The 12,100-nt window shown below is 36.6% G+C and overlaps 1 protein-coding gene and 1 long non-coding RNA gene across 7 annotated transcripts in view; one reads left to right on the top strand and one right to left on the bottom strand.

Moving 5' to 3' along the window:
* The window catches only part of LOC111248004 (uncharacterized), a 113,110-nt gene extending 105,462 nt beyond the window's left edge, over nt 1-7,648 (top strand). Inside the window, exons 1-2 of one of the 2 annotated variants that reach the window (XR_015322644.1) lie at nt 5,815-6,140; nt 6,876-7,648. This is a non-coding gene — a long non-coding RNA (uncharacterized LOC111248004). Of the gene's footprint in view, nt 1-5,814; nt 6,141-6,875 lie in introns of those variants that run through there. The other variant, XR_015322643.1, reaches the window with a different exon arrangement.
* The window catches only part of LOC111246462 (transposable element Hobo transposase), a 39,015-nt gene continuing 28,683 nt past the window's right edge, over nt 1,769-12,100 (bottom strand). For 4 of the 5 annotated variants that reach the window (XM_022796092.2, XM_086982181.1, XM_086982185.1 and 1 more), the window contains 6 exons: nt 11,454-11,629; nt 7,642-7,863; nt 4,917-5,003; nt 4,064-4,162; nt 3,600-3,823; nt 1,769-2,166 (listed from right to left, as the gene is read on the bottom strand). In XM_022796092.2, the coding sequence (XP_022651827.1) occupies nt 2,034-2,166; nt 3,600-3,823; nt 4,064-4,162; nt 4,917-5,003; nt 7,642-7,863; nt 11,454-11,629 (941 nt within the window). In that variant the 3' untranslated portion in view covers nt 1,769-2,033. The remainder of the gene's footprint in view (nt 2,167-3,599; nt 3,824-4,063; nt 4,163-4,916; nt 5,004-7,641; nt 7,864-11,453; nt 11,630-12,100) is intronic. The other variant, XM_086982182.1, reaches the window with a different exon arrangement.

Here is a 12,100-nt window from a genome sequence, read left to right as displayed (position 1 = left end):
GAAAGCCGCATACAACAAGCACTGATAGAAATATCTCATTGGGTGTAATCTGAGATTAGCATTCACGAAATCGGAAATGGTATTATTAATGTACATAAAGAGACGTCCGGATGTACACATCAAGGTAGATGTGGGGAGTATAGAAGTTACTCACAGCTCAAAGCTTTGACGGTTCAACTAGATATAAGAAAAGCGGTTACTAAAAACACGTAAAACAAATGGCTTTTAATGATGGTAGTGGAATCGGTTATCGAGTTTATTATTAGTTGTCTCGGTTATCTAGTTTAGATGACGCCGGACTCAAGAAAGAACATAAAACACAGACTTTTCCAAAATTCTCTCTTTTCCAATGATAGACTTGAAAACTCTGGAAGAAGCTCGTGAATTGACTAAGTACATCTAGGGAATGCCGGAACAAGGGAAACGGATTGGCTAGGAGTTCTAACAGAAGATTTCTCTAGAACTAGAGTAGAATCTAGACTGGCTATATTTCCCGAAGAGGAAAGCGAAATTAATAGGTCGGATTTGTAGGCGGAGCAGGGGTGTAGCATTGTCTAAGGGCCTAATTTATTTAGGGTGGTAGGTATCCCGACTGCGGTGACCGTGCCTAGACGCCGTGGCAGAAGTCACTCTCTGTGACAAAGCCGTAATACATTTAAAAACAGAGCCTTCTTGGTTCAAAGTGAATTAGTATATATCAAAAAGTGATAGGAATTGAAAGGTGGGTAGTCTCCACATAGCTGAGTCTAGCTAAGTCAAGTGAGGGTTGAGCCCTACATTTGGCCTCCAAGAAATAAGCGTCACCCTAGTGATGCTTGGTCGCACATAGAAGCGTTACTAAATTCTCTTTAATAAAATTGCAACAGCAAGGTCACAGGACAAGGTATCGAATACTGTTGGAGGTCCAATTCGGGAAGCTCTGAAAACGATAACCCGGATAATACAAGATTTAAAATGAAGAGGGACCTTCACTTTTTGAAACTATAAAACTATCCTTCAATATCCTGCTAGCTGCTTAGAATGCATTCAGTTTGCCTCCAAGAGAGAAGGCAGCGAATTAAATAGGTATGTTAGTGCTTGACATATACAATGTTAACGATCGCCAAGTTGATAATTCTCCTTGGAGCTTCTGTATTAACCGCTTTGTTAAAATCAATGGTTTGCAGTACACAGCCATTGTATATTAATTATAACATTACATCTGTGAGATACAGTATAAGAAATGAACAAGGCACAGAAAAATAAATGCTTTAGGGGACATGTAAGGCCATCAGAGCATGGCTTACGGGAGTACCCCTCTAGTATTCAGGCGATACTGTACGTATATCGCGAAATAAATAGGGTTCATTTGATGTACAAAGCAACTACCTATACGATAAAATACAGTTAGACACTTGCAACTATCTCTCTTAGCTCGTAGAACTATTAAATGAAGATTCGGGCTGAGTTCTAGATAAAAGGGTATACGCAAGGACTTTGGTAAACCAGGTCCAGTTTTTAAAGGCTAACTACATGTTGCCCTGGATCACGCGGTTTTCTTGCTTCTTTAAGACAACACAAGGACAACCTGGTTTCCTTAGCGTATACACGGATTATTCCCTAGGCATGACATTGATTTTATCTTTTTCAGTAGTACTCATACATAATTGCACTCGAGATTACCTTTGTGGTTATCATTTGGCTTTCTAATTGTTTACAATATGTATATGTATTTGCCTCTAGCAATTATTTTACACAATTAACCACTATACAGGAATAACTTGTCGTATTATTTACTACGCTTGAGGCCTTTATTATTAACAATTCGTCTGTTGAAGGAAGTACTCCGCTCCAATTTGCTATAAGTAAGCTTCTAGTAAGAGGTCTAAACTTTTTTTTGCACCAAAATACATACTTTTAGCTTTGATCATCTTGCTAAAACTGATTAACATTCGTAAAAATGTTACAGAAAAAAAAACATTAAGATATTATAACCACATTTACACTCCCAATAGGTGACGTTAGTAGTGTTTACACCATTTGCTTTGCTTTTCTTACACCATACAAGTGTTCAAAAGTATCATGTCATCGGCAAGCTCGGGGTAATCGACAGTAGCTGGACAAAGGGAAGCTCGACTCCGATGGGATGCAGGGATCGAATGAACGAACTGGGCCACGCGGGATAGCCTGTGTTAAATTCAACGGGTTACAAATACACAAGATTTATCAGTAATATGATTTTTCTATTTGTCTTCCTTTGAACTCCTCTATTTCATTTTAACAAGTGACTTATGAGCGCGCTTTTCAGCTGCTGAGTACTTATCACGTACGATACAACTGTTTGGGGCTGTTCACACAGCTTTACAATCTCAGCAAGAGGCGAAGGAAAAACAGCAAATAAAATTATGTTGATGACCCTCGATGCAGAATTTCGTTTACTGCAGAGTACAATTATAGCAGATTTGCAAATTAAAATGTGATTTCAAAAGCTACATGAGATTTCAAAAAACCCGAAACAATTCCCGGACCCTACTGACGATATAATGCCTCAACCTAATTAATGTAATTGAAAGTATTGCATAGTCTGGCATAGTAGACGCACATTAAAAATCAGGTAGTATTTTCGGAAGATTAATTCTCGAGGTTCTAAAATATGAACCAGTGGTAAAGGTATCATTTTATCCAGGTCTTTTTGGTCATAGTTTCCTGTAAAGTAGCCAGATATAATTGCCCTATTCCTTAAGGAAGTAGGGAGAATGGCTTTTGATCGGTCGAATCGTAATGTACAGTAATTATAGGCTGATGTTAGTACTATTGTATCCAGCAAATGATCATTAAGAATATGCTTTGAACTTGCGACCTAGACGTTCTTCAGTCATATTATCGCGTACACTACCGCCAGCTTACATGCCGTGAAAAAGTAAACGATGAGTTTTGTAACTGCAAACAGTTTCCTGGAAGTTTGGAAATAGTTAGGTGGCGTAATACATTTTTTGGAATTTGCTGTGCTGCTTTTTACGTTACGTAAGGTTACAACAATTGTTTTCATTCAGAAACGGCAATATTTAAAATATATTACCCTCCTAGTCATCAAACATGTCCTATAATACATCTATGTGTAAGCAACGGTATTTTAGATAAACATATTTCTTTTTTCAATGTTTATTCAACCTAGTTAAAAAAAACAACAATGGTCAAAGTACGGACATTCAAATTTTGAGCGACGTTGCATTAAGCGATTGCCTTAATATTAAGTTAAGAAAGTTAATGACTATTTGTTTTATGGATTACGATTAAGCAAATTAGGACTCAAGTTAGCTGGCTTCTAGGCACTACTAGGCAGTTCTAGGAAATGGGGTCTTAGTTGAGATGAGGAACTATTATTTGCTGGCTGTTCGTCTCAATATATTTTAGCATTGGAAGGATGTCCAGCGATTTGCAGTAGCTGCGTGAAAACTATGAGCTCAAGATCTCGATAGCTTTGACTATAACACGTATTAGTACATTGTCAGAGTACCAAAAAAGGCTAGGATAATTACATGTGCAGATCATCATTTTTATATCGAGGTGAAACAAGAAGATATATTTGCTTTCTTAAGTCTACAAAAATCTTATTAGACCTGGGCAATTCAAGCTCATGGGCAGCCCACCACTTGAGCAAATCGAATTCTGTGCCTGCAGGTGTCTTGGGCACTCTTAGTAGCAGATACTTGTTGACTTCATCTGAGTCGAACTGGGATCCATCGTCGTCGGATGTGTCTTCTAGGTCTGACAGAGTCAAAAGACCCCCAGTACTTCGACGAGCTCCGACTCCATTAACCGTCGGTACACCTGCTGTAGAAGACTAAATACAAAACAATGCATCAAAAAACTAAATATTTGAATTTCTATAACGAAATAGGCACTGAGCTCAAATTTATGCTACTTCAGGCTATAATAGCTCTTAAAATTTTACAATACTGTTTTGAAAAAGCGAATTAATTTGAAAGCAATAATACCGGTGAACTGCAGACTAAATATTAATAGCAGATCTTTTGATCATATCATTAATAGAAGTAAGTTCAAGTCGTAGAATTGTGCTAACCTTTTGTAACGTAACTTGATTTGAGGTGGTATTGGCTTCCATGTAGCAATTGATCACCTGCGCGGACAACATGGATCGTACTTCTGCCTGTACGCTTAACTAAAATTATGAAACGTATTTTTATTAAAATCAATACGTTATCTTACAAAAATTTGAAAAGTCTAAGCAATATTTAGGTACGACATACGTAAGTATTTTAACTACATCAGTGACTAAAACTGTAACTGCAGTTACATGGATGCAGTTTCACAAGGTTCACTCTACGAAAAAAAAAGAAAACAGACGATCAGGCTTAGTTCCTGGCCTATGTAATTCAGGCCACTTTAATTGGTCGATCTATTAAATATGTAACTCTTATAGCTTTAAAACATTCTTTGATGAACCTCAATGGAAGTGACAAAGCGATGGTCGCTAGTGATCTCAATATAATGGCGTTAAGTGACAAACACGCCTCGTTAAGGTTAATTCTTCTAGACTTCTTTTTAAACGACTGGCTACATAACACTCATTATCAACTAATAACTGGCTTGTGTCTGGGTCAGATAGGCTAAAGTAATAATGACAGTTACCGGAAATTCTAGAAATCTTCTTATATAAATAATAAAGGAGTTAATTCTGTAAGGAGACTGCAAAACATTAATGTTTACTTATGTAATTTATACAGCTTGAACAGATTTTTCCCAGGAAAATCAACTTTTCATCCGTATTTAAAAAATTATACACATGCTCAGATTAATCCTTTCTCAAGAAGCCAACGAAACCCATTAATACTATCTCTCAGTGAATTTTTTAAAATTCAATCACAACAGAGAACTTAATTTTATGTTTTCATTGCTCGATTAGCTAGAGGAACCTTTAGACCGTCGTCTTGAAGTAGTTTGAGAGATTTCAATTTCGGATGAAGAAATAGTGCAATACGATGCAGTTGATGAACTTCCATCTGCAATGACACAAAAACAATGTAAAATAAATTGAATGTAAATAAATGTATAACTATAATGCGGCTGGATCTATCCCAAATAAACTAACCACGGAACTTGCTCTTAAAAATAATATCCTTTAACCTATGCCTTAGATTAACGAAAATATATAATACGTGCCTTAGTTCAAAAAAGCATAAGAAAAATAAACCATGTGGTCGCCAGGGTTGAAGCTCTGACCTTTCCTACACATTGCATAAGAGTAGCAACCGCGTCATTTTAATGAATGTAATAAAAATCCCCACTGTACTAAAAAAGGCAAATTTCTAGCTTCGTTGAAATAAAACCTTCTTCACGTAATTATTATATGGATTCATTGCTATTAAGTAATGCTCGTGTCCCAAAATATCGTGAAACCTCTCAGGAACAGCCTCTAGATGAACACAGTCGTGTAAAGTTGCTAACCTTAACTCCTTTGGGCAAACCACAGAGGTAACCTACGACAATAATCTAAGCCTGCTTTTGTTATGTCATCGGTCCTCAGCGATCCACTGAGCGAAGTCAATGAGCAAACACCCGGCAGTCAATTAGCAACTTTCAAGATACGCGCCGATTACACCAGAACCGAAATGAATGCACGATATACCAAACTAACGAAATTTGCTTGGCGACAAGAGACTTAATACGCCAGTTTCGTTACACGCCTGAGAATAACGACGATACTAAGCGGGCGAACCTTCTGTAGGTCGCGGAAGATTTGCCGGCCGTAAAAGAGATTATCTATGTAAAACTCTTACTGAAAGCGATGAACGCTTCTATGATGCGAAAATTTTGCCTTACACTTCAATTAGTCGCCATTAATATAGGAACACCTTATTTTGAATGCTACTGCGCTAGCCTTGGATTATTTTGCTTGAGATAGAAACCCAATTCTCTACTGGCTCCGTAGAACACCACTATTTATTAAACAACTGAAACGACGACTCGATTTAAAAGAAACACTGCTTTTTACACTTGGGTTTCCTGAAGCCTAAATGCAACAATTCTGTTTGTTGATGTAGCCGTTCGAGTAAAAATGGACTTCACGATACTACCGTTCATCCCGAGGAGACTTGACCACGTAACCGATTTGTAGCTCTTTTCGCCCATTATGAAAAGTTCGTAAATACAAATTTATGCTTAAACATCCTATACACAATTATGTAAATTGAAATAACATTCTACTTTCATTTGGTGCCTTTAACTGATGTTGGTTATAAACAAAACATCGACATAGTCGTGCTCGCGAACCTGACTTTTAAAATTCGTTCCACACCAAGTACGGTATGTCCGAAAAAAAGATTTTATTTACTAATTGTAAAGGGTAATCGTATCTTCAACCAGATTCCTTTGGGTGGAAATATTTCACTATAAACTAAAAACTGTCTTAATATATTGGGAATCGATAAGCAGCCGGATCATAAATCTGCAACGGGAAGCCACACTAGGTATTCCACCCATCTTGTACATTTCTAAATATAAAATTGCAGTATCTATAAAAAAAAAAGATCTGTAACTCTGTATTTAAACCTGCTATTTTTAAAAATATGCTCTAAGTTTTAATATACAGCAGGAGACATTTTTTTAAACACTTTCTTCAATCTTACTCTACAAATTTACAATTCAACTAATTATATATACAGTACACTTCTTCAAAGTCCTTTTACCACGCTTTCATGTGGTACATAGATCTACACCCTCGTGAGACTAACAGTTTTCAACGTTTAGAAGGGGGGTAACTGTATAGGTGAACGCATCTAGATTTAATAAAACTCTTTAGATTTAATAAAAATCTAGCTACGTTTGGGGATCTCAAAAATAGTAACATTGTCAATCTTTTTGAACGATTGCAGGTACGCTTCTTGAACAACATATTGAAAAAAGCACGGAGACATACTCGGAAGCTTGCGACACAGCTACTGAGGGGCCGGATTTGCGCGAGCTGTTCCCATTTACAAGATTTCAACGTTTCAGATTTGATTGTCTTTTATAATCCCAAAATGAGGAAAGCATGTAAACAGTTTGACGCAATACTATAGCTATTTTGTCAACCATGGACCAAACCATTCAGTGCAACCACGACGAAGTCCTATGGTACATTTAGACACAGTTTTAGTTCACTAAAAAACCTGAGAGACACAAGTATAAACAATACTGCTAAAAGCTAGAAGTCCTTTCAAATTAGATGGGTATCGTATGCGCTCTTTACTTATATGGAAAGGCAAACTTAGTATCAAAAGCTTAAAAGCAATTGTAGCTGGAACTACTACGTTCCCATCAATTGATTCTCCTCTTTCTAAGCCTTTATGGTGTCGAAATAGGTACAAGAAAAGTAATCTGGTAACCACTCTATATTTGTCTTTACTTTTATCATATAAAGTTATCATTGTACAATTATAAGAGAGACTATTAAGATGAAGCTGAAAGTGTTCTACTTTTTAGGATACTTAAGCAACGTTTGTGTTAAAACACTCGTTTTCTGTCACACATCGTTAAAAATATTTTCAATGAGTACGCCGTGATCCTCAATATGTACCAAGATCCCATATGAATAAGAAAATAATTCAATCAAACAAAGTAGAGTTCTACATATATATAAAGACAAAAAAAGAGCTTTACCTGCATAAGGTACATTCTTGCATGCGTCTTCAGAGTGTTAATAAGAATACTGTCTGTATTTTCTGGTTGCATTTCTTTTACAAGGCGTGTATACCAAACAACCACGAGATGTAACGTTGGCTTTCGGGATTCAGACAAATCGCGTATCGCTTGTCGAAAAGGAGTGATGAATTTCACGATTTCTTCTAAAAGAGAAATGTTAATTGGCGACGTGTACTGAGCCTGTAAACAAGCATAGCAATTAACAAATTATAAGGCTATGTTTTTCCCGGGCTTTTTTTAAATCTCAGTTGTCAGATATGTTATTTGCCAGCATTTCCTTAAGAAGGTTACATATTGAAGCTAGTAATTTTGAACGAGTAATTTCATATTATGTGTCAGGTAAAAGAGTTTCACAAGTGAATTAATACAGACTATGTCAGGCGATCAACACCGGTGACAATTCGATAGATATTTAACATATATATATATGCTTTACTTTGCTAACTGAGTTTTTTATTATTGGCTAGATAAGCAATTAAGTGAGTCATCAGTAATAATTCTGAGCAGATGTTATTCAAGCATTGCCCAAGGATTGTTTAATTCAATGAGGAATTCGGGCCAAAGTCATTTTATGTTTACAAACTAATAAGTCTCGATTAATGGCTGGTCATTGAAAGAGGTAATTAGATTTTATAATAAACTAGTTTTATAAAGGTCTGTGTAAAGAATAGCTTTCGTCTATTTTTAGTTTCACGTATTTGCATAAACAACTGCCCTAAACATGAAAAGGCTATAGAAAATTATACATTTTTTAGATTGCCAAGTTGTTTCATTACTTTGTAGATATGGCATCCTGAAGACATTTCTTAAGGTCTTTTTGGAGACTGACGAGAGGCTGGTTATCTGTCGTATAATTGTTTCTGAATTGAATACACTATAATATGCTTCTGGTATAATAAGGCACAGTGTGTGTTTAATTTTCCCTATGTATTTCGGATGTGTATAACTCATATGAAGTTAATGTCATTTCCAAGTGGTCATAAGTTGATTTTTTTTCCATATTCGAATATTCACAGTCATTGATTGACAAGAAGGTGGATAATGCAATTGAAGAGAATGGTCTAGACTCCGGGGAGTGCTTTTTTGTGGGGTCTGATACATAAACTAATCTGGTTGATGAATTAATCATACCCGATCGGAAGTTATGATTGAAATTAAATAAGTAATATGAAGATAAGAATGTTGCACAAAATTTTATCATTATAACGATATTCATTGAGCTAATGCAGATATTAAGCACAGCTGGGATTATTTTTTTCTAATGCATTCGTTCTAATCAGTACATCAAAAAATAGATTTTTCAAACCCTTATGTTATTTCGGCAGCAGAATTTGTTACAAAGAGCTGATTTCCTTGCTGAATATAGCCTAAGAGCTAGTCCCGAGGTCCTAATATTTGTACGAACTTTTGTAGCTTCCGAAAGACGTAGTTTTAAATCTAGACGAATTTATATTCAAAATAAACGTTGACAGAATGAACACAAGGAGCAAAAACGTTTCGTATAATATTCTCTCTATAATTTTCAATGCCTATATGTTTGAGCAATAGCCGTTTTGGAGATTAAACTCGGCAAGTTGATTAACTAACTGAGAATGTGATTGGTTATGGAAAATGTTCTTCACTTGGCAACAAGTCTATGTGCTCTGATTGTATGCCAATTATTCAAAGGTTCGCAAAGTCTACTGCTAGTTTAATCTTATTAAATATATTGAAACAACTAAGGCTACAAACGCACGGCATGTAATTCTGCTCACTTGTAGACTACGAAGGATGAAGTTGGCGACAAGGCTGACCTTACCAAATCATCGGTAGTACATTGGACTATTCTGATTGTTCATAAAATTACGTAGCAAGCCAAACGTGAATTGCCAATCTAGGCAGATCGCTGGCGAGCACCTTTTATTTCGATAATTGATTCGAACAGATTACGCATACTAAATTTCTCACACGTAAACTTCCATTAAACCACGTTCCATCCATGATTCATCAAACCAACAGAAAAACGTTTTCCAACGTATTTTCAGTCTTATCCGGCAGTTACCCTAATAATCGGTCTTTTTTGTCTTTGGTTGTATATCAAAAAATAGTATATTATAGGCAGTTCGGTTCTGGGCCAGATTACTGATAGAGACGGACCCTTAAGCAGAATCAATATTAGCGTTTGTGGCTGCGAGGGTATCATCCGGTGAGACTAATAATTATTAACGCTTAGATAAGCAAAAAGCAAATTTATCTGTAAGGAACGTATTGTTGGCGGTAAGAAACTAGGCGGACTTTGAAACAGTGAAGCCGAAGAATGGCGGCCCATAAAGCAGCGCAGGCACAGAGGGGCTACAAAGAAAATGTGGAGACTCTAAAGTCACAGAACCATAGTGAAACTTTAAGAAGTTGATCACCCTTAACCATAGAAACAGGGTTCTTACTCATGGGAAAAGTTGTTTTATGACAATCTCTAAAGTGTGTAAATGGTCAATATTTGGCCCTTTTTATGGAATGACTTATATTAACGCCCTGGAGTTTCTAAAGCTAGAAAAGACCTAATTGAAGTTGTACTCGGATCAAATAGTTACTTAAGGCGAAAAGGGGACAATAAGCGTAGATAGTGGAACTATACAAAAGAATACAAGCATAGAAGTGGAATCGTACGTAATACTAACCTAAAAAGCCAAACCAATGCTATTAATCGATAACCAAACACAGGCATATCCTGTAAGATGTGAAGGCGCCAGCTCGATATTTAGAAATAACGGCGAATCGAACGTTTGTAAAAACCTTCACGTCGATAAAGTGACTAAACGGCAAAGAAATAAATAAATAGTTTAGCTAAAATCCTGCCGGAAATAAGAAGTTTATATAAAAGAAAGGCAGTATCCAGGTCTACCGTGTTATACGGAGCGCCCAAATAGGGTGCTACCGCAACTAAGCAAAGGCGAAACTTCAGAAAGCACAGAGACTTCTGATGAGAAGAGTGACGAAAGCCTGGAAAACACAAAAATGATGTACAGTTGTCGCCCTGACACGGCTGATATTCTATGAAGAGACCCCAGGAGGATGCACATTTTCTCTGATTCACCAAATGGATCAATGAAAACCAGATGCCTCGGCCTATGACTTAACTAAATACTGATTCAATATGGAACTTTTCAGAAATACTTGCAGACGATAAGGCAGGCTGAAAGCTCCACATATGTAACTTATGACGCAGGCGTCTTATATAACGTGGCATACGCTATTTCCCAGCCTTAGAAGTTGACTGCAGAGTATCTGACGCTCCTCAGATAAAAGCATGATCGAGGACCAAGCAGTTGGCATAACAAATAAGGTGGTCGAGAAAAAAACGGAGTGTTAAAGAGAAAAAAAGGCAATTCAGCATGCCGACGAACGCAACACAAAGGAAAACGATTACTAAAGGCCTGAAACAAACTCAAAGACAGCTAAATCAAAAAAATCATTTCTTTATCTCATGAAAATGTATACACAGGTCTTCGGTGTTAGTCGGAAAGAAGAGACACTAATGACGTTTGCTAGGAAGGAATCCCACACTTGAAGTAGATACTTACGTTTGAAGCTTGGCATTTGGGATAATTTACTTAACAATTAGTCCTTTATAAAAAAAAATAATGATTATAATCAATCAGCCGAACTACAAAGCAAACAAGTCCGCTTTCATTTTGATGCATTTAACGTTCTGTGAATTACGTAAATTTACATCATAAAAATCCTAATAACTTTCTATTTCATAAATTATTTTACTTGTAGATTTTGATTACCTCTTCGTCAGTCGTACCCAGTGCCTTGGTGATCTGTCCCCACTGTGAGAGAATGCTTTGAAGGAACTCGAGCCGGTTTACCCAACAAGATGTGTCTTTTGGCCGATAAATTGGGTTATCCAAAAGATCATGTAGATTTGTCCGTTGTAGATGACTGACGAGTATGACACAGTAATCTAAACAAGTAACGAAGATAATGCGACAAGTATATAGTAAAAGTTACTTGGCACTTTTTACCGCAAATACAGTTTAACATACAATTGTGACCTATCCAAAACATCTTATCAACCAACCTAACTACAATGAGTTTAAAAAATTGTTCCGTTTGTAATAATAGTAGGGGGATCCTGCGAAGTGTCAGTTAGTGGAGTACTTATAAGCGCCCTGCAATCATTCCTAATTGGATTGTGTGCAAATGATGCAGATGAAGACGACGTCGAGGCGCTAAAGGCACAACGTTCTGGAGAATGTAAAAAGGGGCTACCAATTCGAACTCGGTTATCATACAAAAGCCTAATCACAAATAGACCACATATAAACTATCTAAAGGTCTTCAATGAGTCGATCTAAAAAAATGCGATGCCATTGATGGACTATCGAAGTCGACGATCATAACTCATTGATGTATTCTAGGAAAACAGAGGCTG

Source organism: Varroa destructor, unplaced genomic scaffold, assembly GCF_002443255.2.
Source record: "Varroa destructor unplaced genomic scaffold, Vdes_3.0 BEIS01000003.1, whole genome shotgun sequence".
NCBI classification, from domain to species: Eukaryota; Metazoa; Arthropoda; class Arachnida; order Mesostigmata; family Varroidae; genus Varroa; species Varroa destructor.
This window is presented reverse-complemented; position numbering and strand designations above follow the sequence as displayed.